Below are 18,580 nucleotides of genomic sequence, written 5' to 3' on the forward strand. Positions count from 1 at the left end.
TTCAGGTTCCAAGAAGTCCACAGCTTTGTGTCCGGCAGGTCTTTGCCATGGGGCCCGCTGTGTGCGGCCATGGCCAGCTGCCACTCTCTGATTCTTCTTGATGGGACCATCCAGGGAGATCCTCTGGATCTCAAGATGTTTGAAGCCACCACCTGGGTAAGATCCTGCTCTGCAGATGACCTAAGAAGCTTCTTCAATGCCAGAGCAACACAGATTTTATCATATTCAATACTTTCAATATAGAGGTACATGCAGTAGTGATGGACAAACTAATCTAAGTCTGTTTTCCTCATCTGTACAATTTAACTAATAATAGTATCTCCATTGTGGAGTTATTATGAGGATAAATGGAATGATGCATTTAAAAAAAAAATCCCTGATAGTATGCCTGGGACATTGTAGGTTAACCATATTCATACAATTATTCTATATCTTCCAACTCTTGAGACAACATAATTGCTGTATAATTATTTTCCAACTTTTGAGCAATGTCTGGTTGTAAAGTTTTCTAGAACATGGGGATTAGGAAACAGCACTGTCTCCACTGCTTAGGATAATTCATTGTTACCAAAAGTTTTATTCCTATTAAATGAATATTGACTTTGTTTCTAAGACTGGAAGAAATAAAAAGGGAAACCGTGAAAGAGCTTTTGTTGAGATTTTGAAGTAGATTTAAGAGCAAAACGTATAGTTCAGGACCAGGTCTCTGGTTTCCCGGTTCCAGTTTTGGCTCTGCTCTGACTGCTTGACCCTGTGAAGGCATCCCTCTTGTTCAAGTGTTGGCTCCCATGACCTTAAAACAAAAGGGCTTGCATTAGATCAGCAGTGTTCATATAAAACAAACAAACAAAATGAAATAACAGAGCTGGAATCTTTTCTCCAAAGGAAACCTATTCAGAAACATTCTATTAAAAAACCAACAGTTGGAGTTGCTGTGGTTGACATAGAAGATAGACCCTGTGTAATACAGGAAACGCTCACCACAAGCCCACTCCTACTCCCGGAAGCCCTGTGCAGTTCTAGGCCTCAGTGATTCCCGCGTGCTACCCTGCTAAAGGAGACAGTCTCTAGGGTCCCCTCCAGCGCTAGTGGGATATGGCTCTGTAGCAGTCTGATATCACTCTGCCAGTCCCCCCATTTCTTCTGGGTTACTGTTTTTCTGTATCTTTAAGTAGGAATTACAATTTCCTTTCTGAGATTGTTTCAGCTGCTGGATGATATGATTACAAAGCATTTTGACATCTTTGGGTAAAAGGTTCCTTTGACTATAATTTAGAGTTATTATTACACCAATTACTGAGCGTTTACTGAACACTAGCCACGTACATCACAGTCCCTGCCCTGCCTGGCCCTGAGGACTATCGATTCAAATTAGACAGAGAAGGAAGGGTGGGAACAGTGTCGAACTCTGGGAAAACAAAGACAGTATGGTGCTTGCCTCACACAAGCCTGCCTCTTCATGCTCACTATTTTCAAGTTAAGCTTTTCAGAAGCGGAGAATGAACCTTTATGCAGCACATTCCAACAGAGAAAGCAGGATAAATTGCATGAATAATTCAGAGGTGTCTGCCTTGCAAGTTCTGTGGCATTTCCAATGCACTTCCCCCCTCCCCCCCCCCCGCGCCCCATGGCAAAATAAGTCTGGTTCACCTCCATCTGACTGAGGGAGGTGACACTGAGAATACATCAAGGTGGCCTGAGGATTTTCTCAAAGAGGGGGTTTGAGCGTGGTATCAGTGGACGAATAAGAACTAAATCTCTACAAAGAAATATCTCATTTGTGAAACAGGAGATGGCTGTTTCTGGGGACGATTTCCACATCAAGGGAGTGCCAGCACATGCCATGGTAGTTAAGCCCTGCAAAACAGCCAGCCAGGTAAGCCTTGCCTGCTATCCACCCCCAAATGCCCAGACTCAAAGGGAAATTTTTGAAGGGAAAATTTTGAAGACAGACGTGTCTTCTTTGAATTCCATAGGTGAAAATTGCTAAGACCTTGCTTCCCGTATTTGCTAAAATAAGAATTGAGGGAGTAGTGAACTCTTGACTAGCTAGAAGCTATGTTGGTATGTCCCTCTCCATTCCCCCTCCCTCAACCAGGTCCCAGTGGAAGGAATTGCAATCCTGCATCTGTTCCCATTCTCATCAGCACTGCAGAGGATGACAGTCATTGTCCAAGAGATGGGGGGTGACCGGCTGGCATTCATGAAAGGTGCACCAGAAAGGGTGGCCAGCTTTTGCCAACCTGAGACAGGTAAGCGAACAGACTTGTGATTCAACAGACGGATCTGTTATTTCCAGCCCAAATGTGTCCCATCAGCACATGATCTATAAATTTAATTACCTACTGGCCATTGCTAATTCGGTAACCCAACTGGCATCCCAAACTCAATACTTCTCTTTCTCACTTCCTGTATTTTCCATCTTGGTGAATGGTATTACGAATTTCTGCCGCTACTCCCAATTTAGGACTCGGCCCTGATTCCTCCCTCTCTTTCAGAGCCTCTATTTTATCAATTGCTGATCCATGGCCCTCTCATTCCATCCACCCAGACCCTCATCACCTTTCCCCTGGATCACTTCAATGTTTGGTAAATCCTGGTCCCAGGTTCCCCTACTCCGATTCACCCTTCATACTGTGGCCAGATTGGTTTTTCCACCACATAGTATAACCCTGTTGTCACTTTCTTGCTGCTATTCTTTCGGTCACTTCCCATAGGTTCCAGGATAGTCTCAGACTCCTTTAGGATCACACATAAGTCCTTCATGATCTGGATCCTACCACACTTTCCAGATATGCCTTGCCACTCCTATCCTCTCTCCTCATGCTTCCCCCGAGCTGAACTCACTACTCAAGTCTTGCTGTCTTGTGTCTCTATGTCTGAGCATATGATGCTCCCTTGGCCAAAATGCCTTTCCTCTTCCTTCGTCTACCCACTTCCCGCCAGGATGATACAAGCACCTCGAAATGTTTCCATAGCACACTGCAATTGCTTAGATCTCATTACACTGGCAATGATCTCATTCCACTGGTTGTTACTAACCCGACAGAGATCTTTAAAGCAGGGTCTGCCGTTCAGTCTCTGTAGAGCCAATATCTGACACATACATGGTAAGCAGACTCTCAATGAATGCTTGTTGGTCAAACTGGAGAAAAAAGAATTACACACGATTCCCATCTTTTTTTCTTTTTTCTTTTTTTGTCCTGCTTTTTTCTCATTTCAGCTTCACTGGATCCCAACCCTGACAGTATAATTATATCTAGGGTTCTCACTGACTTATTTGTGTATCTTTTACGAGGTGTGTTTTCTTGGGAAAGAGTTGGATCTGTTTATAAAGAATTTTTCCACCGGTACCAGGGGAATAAATGTTGCATACTAATCTTGCCTTATTTTCTGAACAGTACCAACTAGTTTTGTTAGTGAACTTCAGATTTACACGACACAGGGCTTCCGGGTCATAGCACTGGCCTACAAGAAGCTAGAAACGGATCATCACACCACTGCCTTCACCAGGTAAGTAGGGAGGATTTGATAAAGCAGAATGGTTTGCTGGGCAGTGGACTGGGCAGTGGACTGAACAATACAGCTTGCTGGATTGGTGTGCATAAAATGTCTCTGAACTTGGTAAACAGGGATAGAGTCATCCTTGTCCTGCCTCAGCCACAAAGCTGATGTGAACCCTGGGAGAATTTCTGAGAAAAAACTGTATAAACTATAAAATATGACATCAATGTACAGCTTTGTAAAAACAGACATAGGAAAATAACCAACGTTTCAGAGAGTTTGAAATTGTGGTGACGACCCCGTTTTGAAACAAATACAAGTAGCTCATTTTTTGTTAGAGTTAGTGAATTAGTTGCTAGAAAACATGACATCTGTCTGAAAAACAATTGATAAATTTGCAACTTAATGAAACAAATGAACAGAGCTTAGACTTACACAGAATCAGAAGAGCCATTCAGGAGGTAGTTTTGAGATGTAAAAGAGGTGCCTAAAAACTAAAATGGACTCCAGTATTTATGCGCTCAAATTTGTTGTTGTATTTTCCACCATTTATAGGCTACCTTGTTTATTTCACCTTCACTGCCATGTCCAGTACTCTGTCAGCTTCTGGGGGTAACACTGCTGTGGAGATAATCAGGACTTATTTTGTTATTTTGGATCTTGAATTTGGGAGGTCTAACATACTTGTGCTCAATCCTATCAGATTCAACACTCCTATTGTCATTATATTTTGTACCACTTCCTTTAAAATAAAATTTGTATGTAATTTGATCAGCACGTATTTTCTATAAGAACTGGGGCGTCTGAGTGTCTCGGTTGGGTGTCCAACTTCGGCTCAGGTCATGATCTCACGGTTCGTGGGTTCAAGCCCCGCGTCGGGCTCTGTGCTGACAGCTCGGAGCCTGGGGCCTGCTTCGGATTCTGTGTCTCCCTCTCTTTCTGGCCCTCCCCGACTCATACTCTGTCTCTCTCTGTCTCTCAAAAATAAATAAAAATGTAAAAAAAATAAATAAATAAAAATTAAAAAAAATAGAAGTAAAGACCATGCCCTGTTATATAGTAAACATAGAAGCAAACATGCAATTCATGACAAAAAGTAATATTTCGGTGAATGCTCAGCTGACTCCACTAAATCTAAATGAAGCGATATGTTGCTTGCCCCTGTGTGCAGAATCACTGTGCAGACTGATACAGGTGCATTTACATATTGGAGTTGCAAATACTGCCAGCAGTCTTGCTTGCTGTCAGGGAGGTGACTCTGAAATGGTTACAAACACTTGGTAAAACTGAATCAAACAGTATAATCTCTTCTCACTTTACATGGCAGTTACATTTCTGAAAAATTCAATAGAATATCAAAAGTGTTTAAAAAATACTTTGTGTTTATATGTAAAACACAGCATGGGGGAAGTATAACAATTTATATTTGTTTAATATAATATTCGTAGTATTAGATATGCTATAATAACACAGATACCATATAGTATAATAATAGTACATTATAAACAGTATAACCCAGTACTGAAAGTATAAATGATTTTTTAATGTCCATGAATGGATGACCTGTAAAATATTCAAGAGGCATGTGAGATGCAGGGGAATTCTTCATGGTGCATTGGTCATTGCAGGAAATCTTGCTTGGATGCCTACAAGGTTTCCAAAATGCCTTCTAGAGGCAGCGCCTCTCCTGCTGAAAACCACCAACAGGGTCCAACTCTGTCACTTTGTGAATGGATAGTGGGGTCCAGAGGGGGAAATGGCTCATCAAAGATTACTGAGTATTGGAGTCCTGAGGCCCGCTTAGATTGATCCTTAAAACTCGGGCTATTACAACTCTGGGTATTTGTTGTAATTTAATTGACTCGGGCCATTAAAGTTACTCAAGTCAGAGAGCTAAGAGTGTGAACTTTGAGACTGGATCTCACATTTGAAGGAAACAAACAAACCAACCTGGGGTCAGGTTGTGGCAGAATTGGGAATGGAACTTTGTTTCTTGAGAACCCATTGACAGATATATATTAAGATTCTGGCTATTCTGCTATTTCTGATGATTATATTTTTTTTTTCAACGTTTTTTATTTATTTTTGGGACAGAGAGAGACAGAGCATGAACGGGGGAGGGGCAGAGAGAGAGGGAGACACAGAATCGGAAACAGGCTCCAGGCTCCGAGCCATCAGCCCAGAGCCTGACGCGGGGCTCGAACTCACGGACCGCGAGATCGTGACCTGGCTGAAGTCGGACGCTTAACCGACTGCGCCACCCAGGCGCCCCTATTTCTGATGATTATAATAAATAGTTGCATATCTACCAGTTTCAAACTCATGATTTTTGAGCTGGTGCATATAACAAAGCACTAATGGTGAAGACGGATAACCAATAGGGAATTGTGAGGGCTGTGGCACACAGGAGAGTACATGCCTGGGCTAACAGCATTGAAATTCCAACGTTTCAAAGTCTGGCAAGATCTAAACCCTTATAGGATCCAATAGGATCTAATCTTAGGTTGTCAATTTGCCCCTCCTGTGCTAAAACCACATCACCATACATCTACTCCTAGCTTAGTTAATTTACCTAAGCTTTGCTAATCCCTAATTAGAGCAGAAAATTTTTTCTAGGGTGTGCGTGTGTGTGTGTGCATGCACGCGCGCAGAGTGCTTCCAACCCTGATACCATAATTTCTTTGAGGGTTCTCAGCCCACTTTTTGCATATTTCAACCTTTAAAAACAGCCTGGATTCCAAGGACAGGAAATGTAATCTCATGGATGACAATATCCCCTTTGCATCACATTCCCCATTCTTGATTATTTTTAGATGCGTCAGGAGGAGATATACTGTCTGTTCAGGAAGCAGGAAAAGGTAGCTCACTATTCCAGGTTGCAGAGCTTCAGATCCCTCAAGAGACCACTTCTTCTCTACTTCTTGATTTATATTGAAACTCATGAAAAGAAGAATCATGTAGTGTTAGGGCTAGAAGAGATCTTGGAGATGCATTAGTTTTACTACCTTCTTTTACAAAAGAAGAAGTAGATCAGCAGACAGAGAAAGTGATTTGCCCATGGTCACACAGCAAAGGTAGTGGCAGATCTGGGTTAAGAACTAGTTAATATCCTGATTACTGTGCATGGAACCCTATGAAGGCCATGTGCCGGGGGAACCAGAAACATGAGTGCCGGGATAGGCTGCAGACTACATCAGATGGCTGACTCTGTGGCCATTTCCTTGACCCAACCTGGTGCCTTGTGGTTGGCTTATGTCATATCTCTGAAAATAGCCAAAGCCTGAGGTTTGGATACGAGGGCCACTAGAAAGTTTGGAGGACCTCATTCAGTCATCAACTAAGTTATCCTTCAAAGAGTAGCTCAAATATCCCCTGTTCCAGGAAAGTTTCTCCTATCACTGTACCCAGAAATGATTACACCTTCCTATCTGACTCCATAGGACCATTATTTGTACCTCTTGGTACTTTTCCCAGCCTTCCATACAAACGAGGCAATCAAGTCCCCCTTCTCCTCCTGGTTAAATGTGAAATCCCCAGAATTAGGGGCTACTATAGTTTCTGTACATTCTCTCCCCCTTCTCCTCAGCCCTGTTCCTTGCCCTCATTTAGGTATTCAGTAAATGGTCATTCACTTGACAGACTGACTGGCTTTGCTTTCCATAAAAACTCTTCTGGCAGCAGAATTTCTGAAAGAGAAAATACATTTTCCTCGGCTGCTTGTCAAAGAAAAAAAAAGGTCACATCAGGCATCAAAGCATTTCGACTAAGGGAACCCTGGCTGAGCACTTCCTCTGTTGGGCGCCGTGCACATGTTGTTGAGCCTGTCTCTGAACTAGGCAGGCTTGCCCTCAGGTTGTTGAGACAGATCAGATAACAAAGAATGGCAAGAGGTATATAAACAAATAAAATGTGTGCTACACTGAGCTAGAGGTAAGATCCTGAGGGAGCAATTATATTTACCCCCATGGGAAGGTTTTTATGGGGACGGGCCTGTGAATTGGGCCTCGGAATAAAAACAGGCAGGGTTTCTTCAATGGCAGATCATGGTGAACTTACAACCTTTTCCGTAAAGTAAGAAAGAATGTCTCATGGCAGTTCAGAGCAAATATTTAGAGATGGTTGAGTACAGAACATAGCCATGTTGGCTGGTCCACCTTGTCAGGAGGTTAGGGTAGGTGAAGAATTTAGTGATAGGTAAAGCTGGAGAGATAGTTTGGAACCAGATTATGGAAAGATTTCAATGCCAGGTTCAGAAGACTGGGGAATGCCTGGAGCGAGTAGCGCAAACTGTGCCCACTTCTGACCACTCTGGTGGAGGTGTTAGCAGGGTCCTAGAAGCATGACTAACTCTAGTTGATGCCGCTGGCTGACAGGAGACCCAGCTGTGAGATGCCCGTGGCAAGTAGGGCAAGGTGGGTCCTGCTGGGTGCTGCTTTCACCCATATTTCAGACAGAATTAGGCAATGCTGGTATGTTGCTCTTGTGTCTGCTAGAGGTGTCTGGGTCTCAGATAAGTGAATCATGGCAGAATTTTTGGAGCTCCAACCCCAGATATACTTCCCTGCACTTAATCCTATGGAATGTCTTGGAAATTTTACTGAGGTGGACGGGAGCCTCAGAAGCCCCTCTTCTTTCCAGAAACATTCATACTATATGCAGAAGAACAATGCTCTCCACTGAGGGAGGAAGAGAGGGAGGAGCTTGGCTTTAAAATAGGGGCTCTTTTGGGATGCCTGGGTGGCTCAGTTGGTTAAGCATCTGACTCTTGGTTTTGGCTCCGATCATGATCTCAAAGTTCGTGAGTTTGAGTCCTACATCAGGCTCTGCATTGGCAGCACGGAGCCTGCTGGGGTCCTCTCTCTCTCCTCTCCCCCACCCCCTACCGCCCCACTTGTGCTGTCTCTCTCAAAATAAATAAACTAACTAACTAAATAAATACATAAATAAAAATAAAAGAGGGGCTATTTTTTGAGTCTGAGAACTCCTGGGGCTAAAATAATATTGCTTATAGGCTTGGATTCAGGAGAGACTAGCATTTTATTTTATTGTTCTTGAGTCTCACTTACTTTTCATGTTTCCATTCTAGAATACCTCTCTGGGGGTTGCTAACAGGTGAGGTGTTGGAAACCAGACTAGCCACAGCAGAAAGAAGACTTGGGGTCATTTAGTTCATTCTCTAGGAAGGTTAAAGCAAATCTTTTGTTTAGTAAATACTCTCTCTTCCAATTGATTCAGTCAGAGCAAATATCTCAGTATCCTTCATGTCCCTTCCTGTCTTCTTTCTGCATATTTACTGGCACATATTCAGTGTTTAAGGAATGGTGCTTAAGTGGGTGAATGGGAACCACTTCTGATAGGATCATATTTGCCTTTGCTTTGGTTTTGCTTCCCCTAAGAAAGACCACATTGTGCTATTTCTTTTTTTTAAATTTATTTATTTTGAGAGAAAGAGAGAACCAGCAGAGGAGAGGGTGACAGAAAGGGAGAGACAGAATCCCAAGCAGGTTCCATGCCATCAGTGTGGAGCCCAACGTGGGGCTCAATCTCATGAACCATGAGATAATGACTTGAGCCAAAGTCAAGAGTCGGATGTTTGACTGAGCCACCCGGGCGCCCCCATATTGTGTTATTTCTGTTCAATTATATATATGTTTCCAGGGACAAAGTAGAAGCAGACCTGATATTTCTGGGATTGCTCATCTTGGAGAATCGGTTGAAAGAAGAAACAAAACCAGTTCTGGAAGAGCTCATCTCTGCCCGGATAAGGACTGTAATGATCACAGGTATATAACAAAGTTGTACATGGAAACAGAAAGAATTTGATGTGGAAATAGACAAGATCCATTCATTTCACAAAGACTGTTGACTACCTACTGTGGGTGGGACACCATTCTAGGTGTTGGAGATCTGCAACAGAAAAGGCAAAATTACTGCTCTCACCAAGTTTCCATCCAGGTGGGATGAGATAGGAAATCAATCAGTTGATCAAACAAGCAGCTGGCAATAAGAGTTATGAGGTACATAAAACAAAACAGGGTGATGTCTTAACTGGCTACTTTATATGTGGTGTCCTCTCTGAGAAAGGCCATTTGAAATAACCCCTGACTGACAAGAAGACGTGGGTCAGGCACAGATGACAATTTTTGTTAAATGTTAGTAGGAAGAGAAATGCTTAGTCAGCATGGTGTGTAAACTACCCTGAAGGCCCATTTATTATTCTGGTGGTAAAAACAAAAACAAAAACAAAAACAAAAACAAAACAAACAAAAAAACAAAACAAAAAACTGTCCCCTGTGCTTCTCTCAAACCCCAAATCAAGGGAGTGGTGAGAAAGGATCATGCAAGAAAAGTGTGTGAAATTTCTTAATGAATGCTTCTTAGTGGAGAATAGATCATTTCTTCATGTGTTCAAATTTAAGTGTGTGCCTTTCTTTCCCTGCTTTCCAGTCAGGTGCATTGAACTCTGATAGTTGTGTCGCCAAGGTACACTATTTCCCCACCAGAGCCCTTATTCCCCAGCCCATTTCCCCTGAATCCAGCTTCACTGTGGGAAGCTCTAGGATACTTCTACTTTCTCCTCTGTACCTCCCACCTCCCATTCTACCCCCACAATACAAGAGACTTAGGGGTCCCTTTTACCTTCTTCCTTTTTAGTCCCTCAATCCAACTTGTAGGTATTGCTGAGCTAATTTGCTACTTAGAATTGCCCTTACATCATGACCCGTCTGTTTCAAAAATCTTTATTTAGCACTTATTTTACACATTTCCATAATCTATCCTTAGTATTGAGATTTAGGTAGAAATAAGGACGCATCACTCTGTACCCCGCTTCTTCACTTCTTCACTCATATTGGAATTTCTGTTCTGTTTCTTTGCTTGCTGGGTTAAATTTTTCTTCTCAAGGCTTGTCCTTGGATAGGATAGAAGGATGTTATGGTCTCTAATTTCTTACATACCCTGGAGTATCTTTCTTGGCTCTGACAGGTGAATGCCGTCTTGTCTGGGTGTAGGATTTGGGGGTTATAGTCCTGTTTTTTCCTTAATGATCTCTAGGTGTTATTACAAGTCCAATGCCAGTCCACTGTAGGTAATTTATTCTCTTCTGTATATTGTCCTTTTCTTCAACTTCGGAGTTTACAAATACTGCCAGAATATGTCTATATGTTTGTCTTTTTGTCCCATTGATTTCATTAACTAATTAAAAGTAAACACTTTTAATCTATCTTCTTCCTGTCAGGGAAAGTTCTTCTATTGTTCATTTAATTATGGCCTTTGCTCTGTCTCTTCTTTTTTCCTTCTGGAATTTCTGTTATTCACATGATAGGCTTTCTGGATTTATGTTCTCAGTCTCTTATCTTTTTTCTTGTTATTCTCACATTTTTATAATTTGCCTCCATGTTTTAAGATTTTTTTTGCATCCAGTTTTTCCAAACCATAAACTCAGGTTCCAAAAATGACCATTATCTCCTTCAAATTACCTCTTACTGTTGAGATCTGAAATCACGTTTTGGGGTGGGAATAGCTCTAGAAAACCTTTTTTAAGGGTGGGGGGGCGTTAGAGGAGAAGGGCTACATTTGAGTTTTCTTAAGTGCACTTATTATTTTTAATGAGATAATGCAAAGTTTTTTTTCTTTAATGTGTAGAAATGTTTTTTTTCTTTAATTTTTGAAAGAGAGAGAAAGAGAGCGTGCGAGCAGGCGTGGGAGGGGCAGAGAGAGAGGGAAACACAGAATCTGAAGCAGGCTCCAGGCTCTGAGCTATCAGCACAGAGCCTGAGGTAGGGCTTGAACCCACAAACCGTGGTGAGATCATGACCTGAGATGAAGTCGGACGCTTAACAGATTGAGCCCCGCAAGGCTCCCGGAGTTACTGCAGGTTTTATCTATCTCCAACAACTGCTCTATTTTGTCTGTCATGTGTTGTTCTGGTTGTTCTGCCTGATATTTTCCTCTCTAGCTTCTGAGACTTCTAAAGTAGGTTGTTATATTCTCTGTCAGATGACTGAGGCTCAGGCGTGGAACTTCTCAGGTAGTGGATGGCAAAAGTGTCCTGTGCTGCAAAGCAGCCCAACTATTGGTGACCTGCTGAGGCATTGTGGACACTTCTTCGCTCTCAGGGCTCTGGCCTCAGGGTAGAGAAACTCCTGCCCACCGTTAGCTCTTCTGGGCTTCCTCATACGTACTTTGGTAGAGACCTGAAGAAAGCCATGTTAGGGATAGGCAGTCAGATGTTATTTATTGTTCAGTGGTTGCTCTAGCAATCACATCTGTACCTACCCTTTCAAGAAGGCTTACAACCATGAACGTCCTTTGCCTTCTCTCCTTTATGTTATGGTTGTCGCGTATATGACAATGAAAACCCCACCATGCCATGTTAAGGTTTTCACTTTCAATAGGCACGAGTTACACACAAATGGAAGAAAAATAGACTTTTATATTTACCCAGATCTTCATTATTTCTGTTGCTATGTTTTTATTCCTAATGTTAGAAGTTTCCCTCTGGTGTCCTTTCCTTTCAGCCTAAAGAACTGTTAGCATTTCCGAGTATGTCTGCTAGCAACAAATTATCTTAGTTTCCCTTCCTCTAAGAATGTCTTATCTCTCTTTCCTTTCTGAAGGGTACTTTCAAAGCTTCACAGTTCTTTCTTCGGCACTTCAAAGATATTTCACTGTCATTTTGCCTCCATGTTTTTTGATGACAAATCTGTAATAATTTGAGTAATCATTCCCTAATATATAATGTATTATTTTCTCTTGCCGTTTCTAAGGTATTTTCTATCTTTGTTTTTAGAAGTTTGATTGTAATGTTTCTGGGTATGGATCTCATTGAGTTTATCTTACTGGGATTCGCTGGGCTTCTTAAATCTATGAATTTAAATCTTTTACCGTATCTGGGAACTTACCTGCTTTATTTCTTCAAAATATTTTTTCCTGTTTTGATTCCTTTCTCCTTTCCTTCCTGGACTCTAATGACATGACTGTTGTCATTCTCCAGTCTCTGTTCTTTTGTTTTTTTAATTTTCTCTCCGTTTTTCAGATTGTATAATTTCTACTTACCTATCTTCAAATTCACTGCCTCCCTCTCCTGTCACCTCTATTTGGCTTTTGAGAGCATCCAGGGAATTTTTTATTTCAGTTATTATATTGTTCAATTCTAAAGCATTTGGTTATTTATAGAGTATATATATTTTTTTCTCTTAAGAACTTCTATCTTGTCATTTATTTTAAGAGTGGTAACCTTTACCTCATGGAGGAAGCTTATAACAGCTGCTTTAAGAACATTGGTAAATTCTAGCATCTGGGTCATCCTGGTACAAGCAATGGTTGATTGTCTTTTCTTTTCTTGAGAATTGACCACATTTTCCAGGTGTTTTATAGGTTGACTTTCTTGAACATTTAAAATATTATAGTGTGAGATTTCGGATCTTGTTAAAATCCCCTGGAGAATGGTGAGGGTGATTTTTGTTTGTTTGAGCAAGCAAAACTATAGGACATGGGAGGTGATTCCTATCATAGTTCAATTCTTGAGGCTTCTACTCTCCTTCCCTGGGTTTATTCTGCACATGCACAGCTCTGGGTTGAGTTCACCCAGTAAGTTAGTCTGGTTGTCTAGCTGTCTCCTTTCCAGGGTCTGCCCCATAGTTCTTCAGCCTTTAAGCTTTTTCTTTTTCTAGTTTCTCTGGTCAGAAAGACTAAGTTTCTTTTGGAGTTGTATTTAGCATCCTTCACAGCACTGGGACTGGGGTTCACACTCAGGTCACACATGTGAGAGAAAAAAATAAAACCAAGAATATCACCACCTTGTAGATTATTTCTCCAAATTTGACTCCCTTCCACATTCTACCTGCTTTTGTTTACTTTTCAAAGTCCTCAGATAGTTGCTTTTTGTATTTTTCCCATAGTTTCCCATTGTAATCAGTGGGAGAGATAGATTTTAGTGGTCTTATTCCAATTTGGCTGAAAGTGGAAACACCTGGTACTGTATTAAATCAGTAGGGTTTTGGTAAATGTTTACCAAGCTGAAAAATGATGGAAATAGATTTGAATTTTGCCTTTTTGTTTTTTCTTTCCACTCTCTGGAAAAACTGGTGGGTTATGAAGTAACCAGATAAAAAGCAATAAGAATCACGAAAGGGATCATGGATTCATGGAGAATCAGCATGAGAGAGACTTAGAAATTATTTCTTTTCACACCTAAAATAAATTCTGGACTCCTTACCCTAGTTTTCCAGGCCCTGCATGAATTGGTTCTATCTTTTCAACCTCACCTTGCTATACCCTTCCTTTCTTATAGGTGACAATCTTCAGACCGCAATAACAGTGGCCAGAAAGTCTGGAATGGTTTCTGAAAGCCAACAAGTCATTCTGATTGAAGCGAATGAAATCACTGGGTCCTCATCAGCATCTATATCTTGGAAATTAGTAGAAGAGAAGTCCATTGCACACAGCAATCAGGTACACCTAAAAACAGACTTCTCTAACTTGGCTCATAGTGTTGACTTCTGAGCAACTTTGACTGGCAGAGATGTAGAGGTGACCTAGGGTCAACAAATTTCCCCAAATGTCTAACACCTATGCAGTTCGAAGAACTCATCCATTTCTCATACTGTTCCTACTGAGCTTTAATGTATAGTGTCGTTGTGGGTCCTGGAAAGGATCCATTATTTTAAGTGTAATAATGTTGGCCCTATAGGAGAAAAAATGTAGTAAGGGGGACTGTGAATCTAATTTCTCATCCTCCTTTTGCTTGCTAACCATCCCACTGGGTCCTAAGGAGATTTAGTCCCTGGGAGAGAAACTGCTGTGCACATTGGAAAATTAGACTATGTCTTTGGGCTGGGAAAAGAAAGTTTTATCCATGTATTCCCAATCATTCAGTATCCTATCTCTATTGTGTCCTTGTGGAACAATATTAATTCTGTAAGAAAAAAAAAATGGTAATTTCTCACTTCAGGGAGAGATTTGTTAAGCTGTAGTGCTTTGTATTTTACGCTTGAATTTTGTGAAATGTGCTCTTCTCTGGGACTCACCAAGATCAAATCAGGATGAGAACAGGACATGAGTGTTATTCTCCTATTCACTAGAGGCTGTGATGTGCAAAGATTGATCCAGCAAAGACAAAGTGTTTCTCTGAGGAATTGGTGCTGGAGTGTGACTCTTAAAGAGAGACCCCCAGTCTCTCTTAAAGAGAGAGGCCAGTCGTCACTGCCTCTCTCTGATATACTTGTGGTCCTTTACCACTCTATCAAGTGTCTAAAATAACTTGTGTTTTGCTTTTGCAGGATAATTACATTAATATCAAGGAAGAAGTCTCTGATCATGGCAGAGAGGGAAGTTACCATTTTGCCTTAAGTGGAAAATCCTTTCAGGTTATAAGTCAACATTTCAGTAGCCTACTCCCAAAGGTAAGTTCTAAGAGGGTTATCAGTCTCCCAGTAAAGATGCCAATGAAGTCACTTACAGAGCATGTTCTTAAGTAATTTCAAACTTTTAAGTAGGTAAGAAATACCTATTGAATGTGTCATAAAGGGGCAAAAACATTTTGTTGTCTCATTTCTAGATAGGTTTAAAATTAGTAAATTTGATTAGCCCATTTCTCACCATCTAGAGAAATAAAGTATTAGGAGCTTCTCAAGTCATAAGGATTGCTTTTGGGTGGCTGTCTTCATACTGCCATGGTGAGGGGTCTAACGGTGAAGGGGAAATCCATCAATTATAGAGGAAAGCAGCCCAAGAAAGGAATTCTGTTAGGTTTTTGATAGAGAGTCTACACAAGAAAGGGTCAAAGATAACAATTTTCTGATGAAGAATAAACCCATAGCAGGGGCAGGTAAGTTATATACATAACAGGTGGACAAACTAGAGAAAGGTTGTGTCTAGTGTAATCCAAAGATAAATTATTTGTATTCAATTGCTTATCATCTTAGGCACTGTTTAAGACAAAAAGATTAAAGACTAAGCTGAGTTACTTTCAAGAACAGCAAGGAGCACAGAGATCTAACAGAAGAATTCAGACTCTGTAGAATAAAGCTCAGGTGGATGGAGCTGGTATACATTTATTATATCTCCAAACCACCAATGTTCCATAGCCAAAATTAGACTTGGGATATCAGCTGAGCTCCACAATTGGTCAAGCCCAGATGGCATGGTTAAATCAAAGACCACTAATTGTCACTATTTCATCATGAGGCTGTTTTTCCTGCTCGTTCTGAACAATTTTCTGAGAAGCTGTTGCCTCCTTTCCTTTCCCTAGGATGCTGACCTCTCGATATCTTGCAATTTCTCATACTCTACTGGTTCAAGATTCCATTAAGCTCAGGAATTTTTGACCACTTTCTTGATGGCAGTTCAGCTAAATATCTGAAGGTCATCATTTTCATCCAATATTTTTATTAAGCAGTCATCTTGACTGATTTTTGGTCTCCTTGGTCGCTTACTTGATGACCAAGGTCTCAATGTCTTAAAAATAATAAAAAATAAAAAAGACTTCTTGGAAACAAATTGTGTTTTGCCATTCATGGATGTTATTTTCCAGTCAGCCTTCTAAGTATTATCAATTATCTCATGTATGACCAACTGACGTGATATAAAGTTTCTCTTGGGTTCCTTACAGATACTGATAAATGGAACAATCTTTGCAAGAATGTCTCCTGGGCAGAAATCCAGTCTGGTGGAAGAATTTCAGAAACTGGAGTAGGTTCTTTACCAATTCAGGTGGTATGAAGTGCCTGGAGCATGACAGTCAGGGAGAGTGTAAGAGGTACAAGAAGTCCCCTAAGGCAGTGGTTCTGAACCTAACTGCCTATGACAGTCACCCTGGGAGCTTTGAAAAAATAACAGTCCCAGGACCCCACTGTCCAGATATTCTAATTCAGTTGTTCATGTGGGGCTTGGACATCAGTGTTTTTTCAACGCTCCTCAAATGGGTCAATTTTGCACCCAGAGTTGAGAACCACTGGACTAGAACATATGGGACGTGAAAGTGTGTGGTGAGAAATGAACCTGGAAGGATAGTTTGAGTTCAGCTCCTGAAGGTACAATGACAATTTAGACATTATACATTATCATCACAGCTGTGACATAAGGAGATTCGTATGGCAAGGGATTCACATAACCTTAAAAATACTGAAATATTTATATGGCAAAGTATCTTCTCTGTCCTGAATCAGAATAATACTTCTCTTTTAACACAAAGGATCTGCATTAGAGAATAGGCAGTTCAAATAACGTGCCCATCATTTGAGACCCTTTATTTCCTGTTAACAGAACCCATGGAGTCCTGTAAGTTTTCTTCATTTCTGGTGCTGGACCATATAGACATGACTCCTAATCTTTTTCACTCCCACTTCATCCCCCCTGATTTAGTCACTAGGCAAGCTTCTTGATTCAGAAAGTCCTGTCTTCTTAACTTGGTTGAAAACCTAGATAGTAAACTAGTTGCCTTCATAGGACAGTGTGGAAGGCAAGTACAGCAAATCCTATAAATACTGTCAGAGCACTCCTACCTTAAAAAGCACACTATCCATAATCTTTGTCAAGAATTAAAGCCAGCAGGATGCACTCACCCTCAAAGAGCGATCCTGACGCAGGAATATATTTTCTTTCTTCAAAGTCTGGGCATTTGTTAGTTGAGTGACTGCTAAAATGGCAAATTTCCTGCCCTGTTACTATTTACAGCACCAAGTAATTTTCGTTTATTGTTTTAGAAATCAGAAGACACTTTTCCCTACAGCATCTCACTGAATACTCATAACACTTTGTAGGAGAGAAAAATAATGGCCAAAATGGTCAAGTGATCAGGTCAAAGATCTAGATCTGGCTTCAAATCTGGTGCCCTCTCCACTGTGCCATGGTGTTATGTCATATAATTGTGAACGTCCCATTTTACAGCCAACAAAGCTGCTTTCTAAGCAGTGAAGTACAGAGTCTCCCTGAAATGCTTGGAGTCAGGATGGTGTGCGGGGTTTCCTAATCCATCGGGGAGCTGTAGAGTCACACTTTACTTTTAGTCAAACTGGACCCTTCAGAAAACTCCCTTAAAATAAAGAATCAGAGTGTCCCCTAAGTAACGAAGTTCATTTTATTATTTTTTTTAATTAGAGAAATGAGCAGTTAAAATTGCTTTGATTTCCCCTACAATTGACATGGCTCCCTTTTAGTTACTTTGTAGGTATGTGCGGTGATGGAGCCAATGACTGCGGGGTAAGTAGCTGCCGGTGTGTGGGGCCATAATCACACCAGGACACACCAGGACTTACACTTAATTGCACTTGCCTGGAGTCCTTTAGACATAATATCCCTGGGATACACTTATCTCCATTCTTCTTGATGGAAGAACTGACGTGGAGGGTTTGGGAGGGTTTTGACCAAGGCCGCCCAATGACTCAGTGATCAGTATACTGACTTCTTTGGCCAGATGTCCCAGTGTCGTCTCTTTGTTATGCAATAGGCAGAACAAATTCTGGTCCCCTCCTGGCTCGTGCTTGGGTCCACGGGCCATCCTGTAGCTAGCTTGACAAGCTTTTCCCGTGTGGCCTCAGGGGAGACATCTGTGAGTGTGCAAGCAGAGTAAGCTGACTCTTTGCTTTCAGGCTTTGAAAATGGCTCACGTGGGCATCTCTTTATCAGAACAGGAGGCATCTGTGGCCTCACCTTTCACTTCTAAAACTCCAAACATTGAGTGTGTACCTCACCTTATCAAGTAAGTAGATGCTTTCCACCAGCACTGTTTTAATCTCTCTTGACTTTTAAGTTCAGATCCCATTGTTCGGCCAGGGAAACAACGGAAATTTTGTGTCCCTGGGTGGGGTGGGTGCTTTGCAGGACAATGCAGTCAGCCATTCTACTCCTGAGTGGACTTACCAGCAGTTAAAAATAACTGTGGGAGGGGCGCCTGGGTGGCTCAGTCAGTTGGGCGTCTGACTTGGGCTCAGGTCATGATCTCGCGATCTATGAGTTCGAGCCCCGCATCGGGCTCTGGGCTGACAGCTCAGAACCTGGAGCCTGCTTCGCATTCTGTGTCTCCCTCTCTCTCTGCCCCTCTCTCACTTGTGTTCTATCTCTCTCTGTCTACCAA

General features: G+C 41.4%; 1 protein-coding gene across 1 annotated transcript in view; it reads left to right on the forward strand.

Annotated features, from left to right (window-relative positions):
• LOC109261700 (probable cation-transporting ATPase 13A4) overlaps positions 1-18,580 on the forward strand; it is a gene marked incomplete at its 5' end in the record, with an annotated part of 56,828 nt that overhangs the window by 11,036 nt on the left and 27,212 nt on the right. Inside the window, 10 exons of the mRNA XM_053908662.1 lie at positions 6-156; positions 1,790-1,876; positions 2,099-2,252; positions 3,402-3,513; positions 9,163-9,287; positions 13,799-13,959; positions 14,787-14,909; positions 16,118-16,197; positions 17,664-17,706; positions 18,096-18,205. Of these exons, the coding sequence (XP_053764637.1) occupies positions 6-156; positions 1,790-1,876; positions 2,099-2,252; positions 3,402-3,513; positions 9,163-9,287; positions 13,799-13,959; positions 14,787-14,909; positions 16,118-16,197; positions 17,664-17,706; positions 18,096-18,205 (1,146 nt within the window). The remainder of the gene's footprint in view (positions 1-5; positions 157-1,789; positions 1,877-2,098; positions 2,253-3,401; positions 3,514-9,162; positions 9,288-13,798; positions 13,960-14,786; positions 14,910-16,117; positions 16,198-17,663; positions 17,707-18,095; positions 18,206-18,580) is intronic.

Source organism: Panthera pardus, unplaced genomic scaffold (assembly GCF_024362965.1).
Source record: "Panthera pardus isolate Hobbes unplaced genomic scaffold, ASM2436296v1 HiC_scaffold_207, whole genome shotgun sequence".
Taxonomy (NCBI): Eukaryota; Metazoa; Chordata; class Mammalia; order Carnivora; family Felidae; genus Panthera; species Panthera pardus.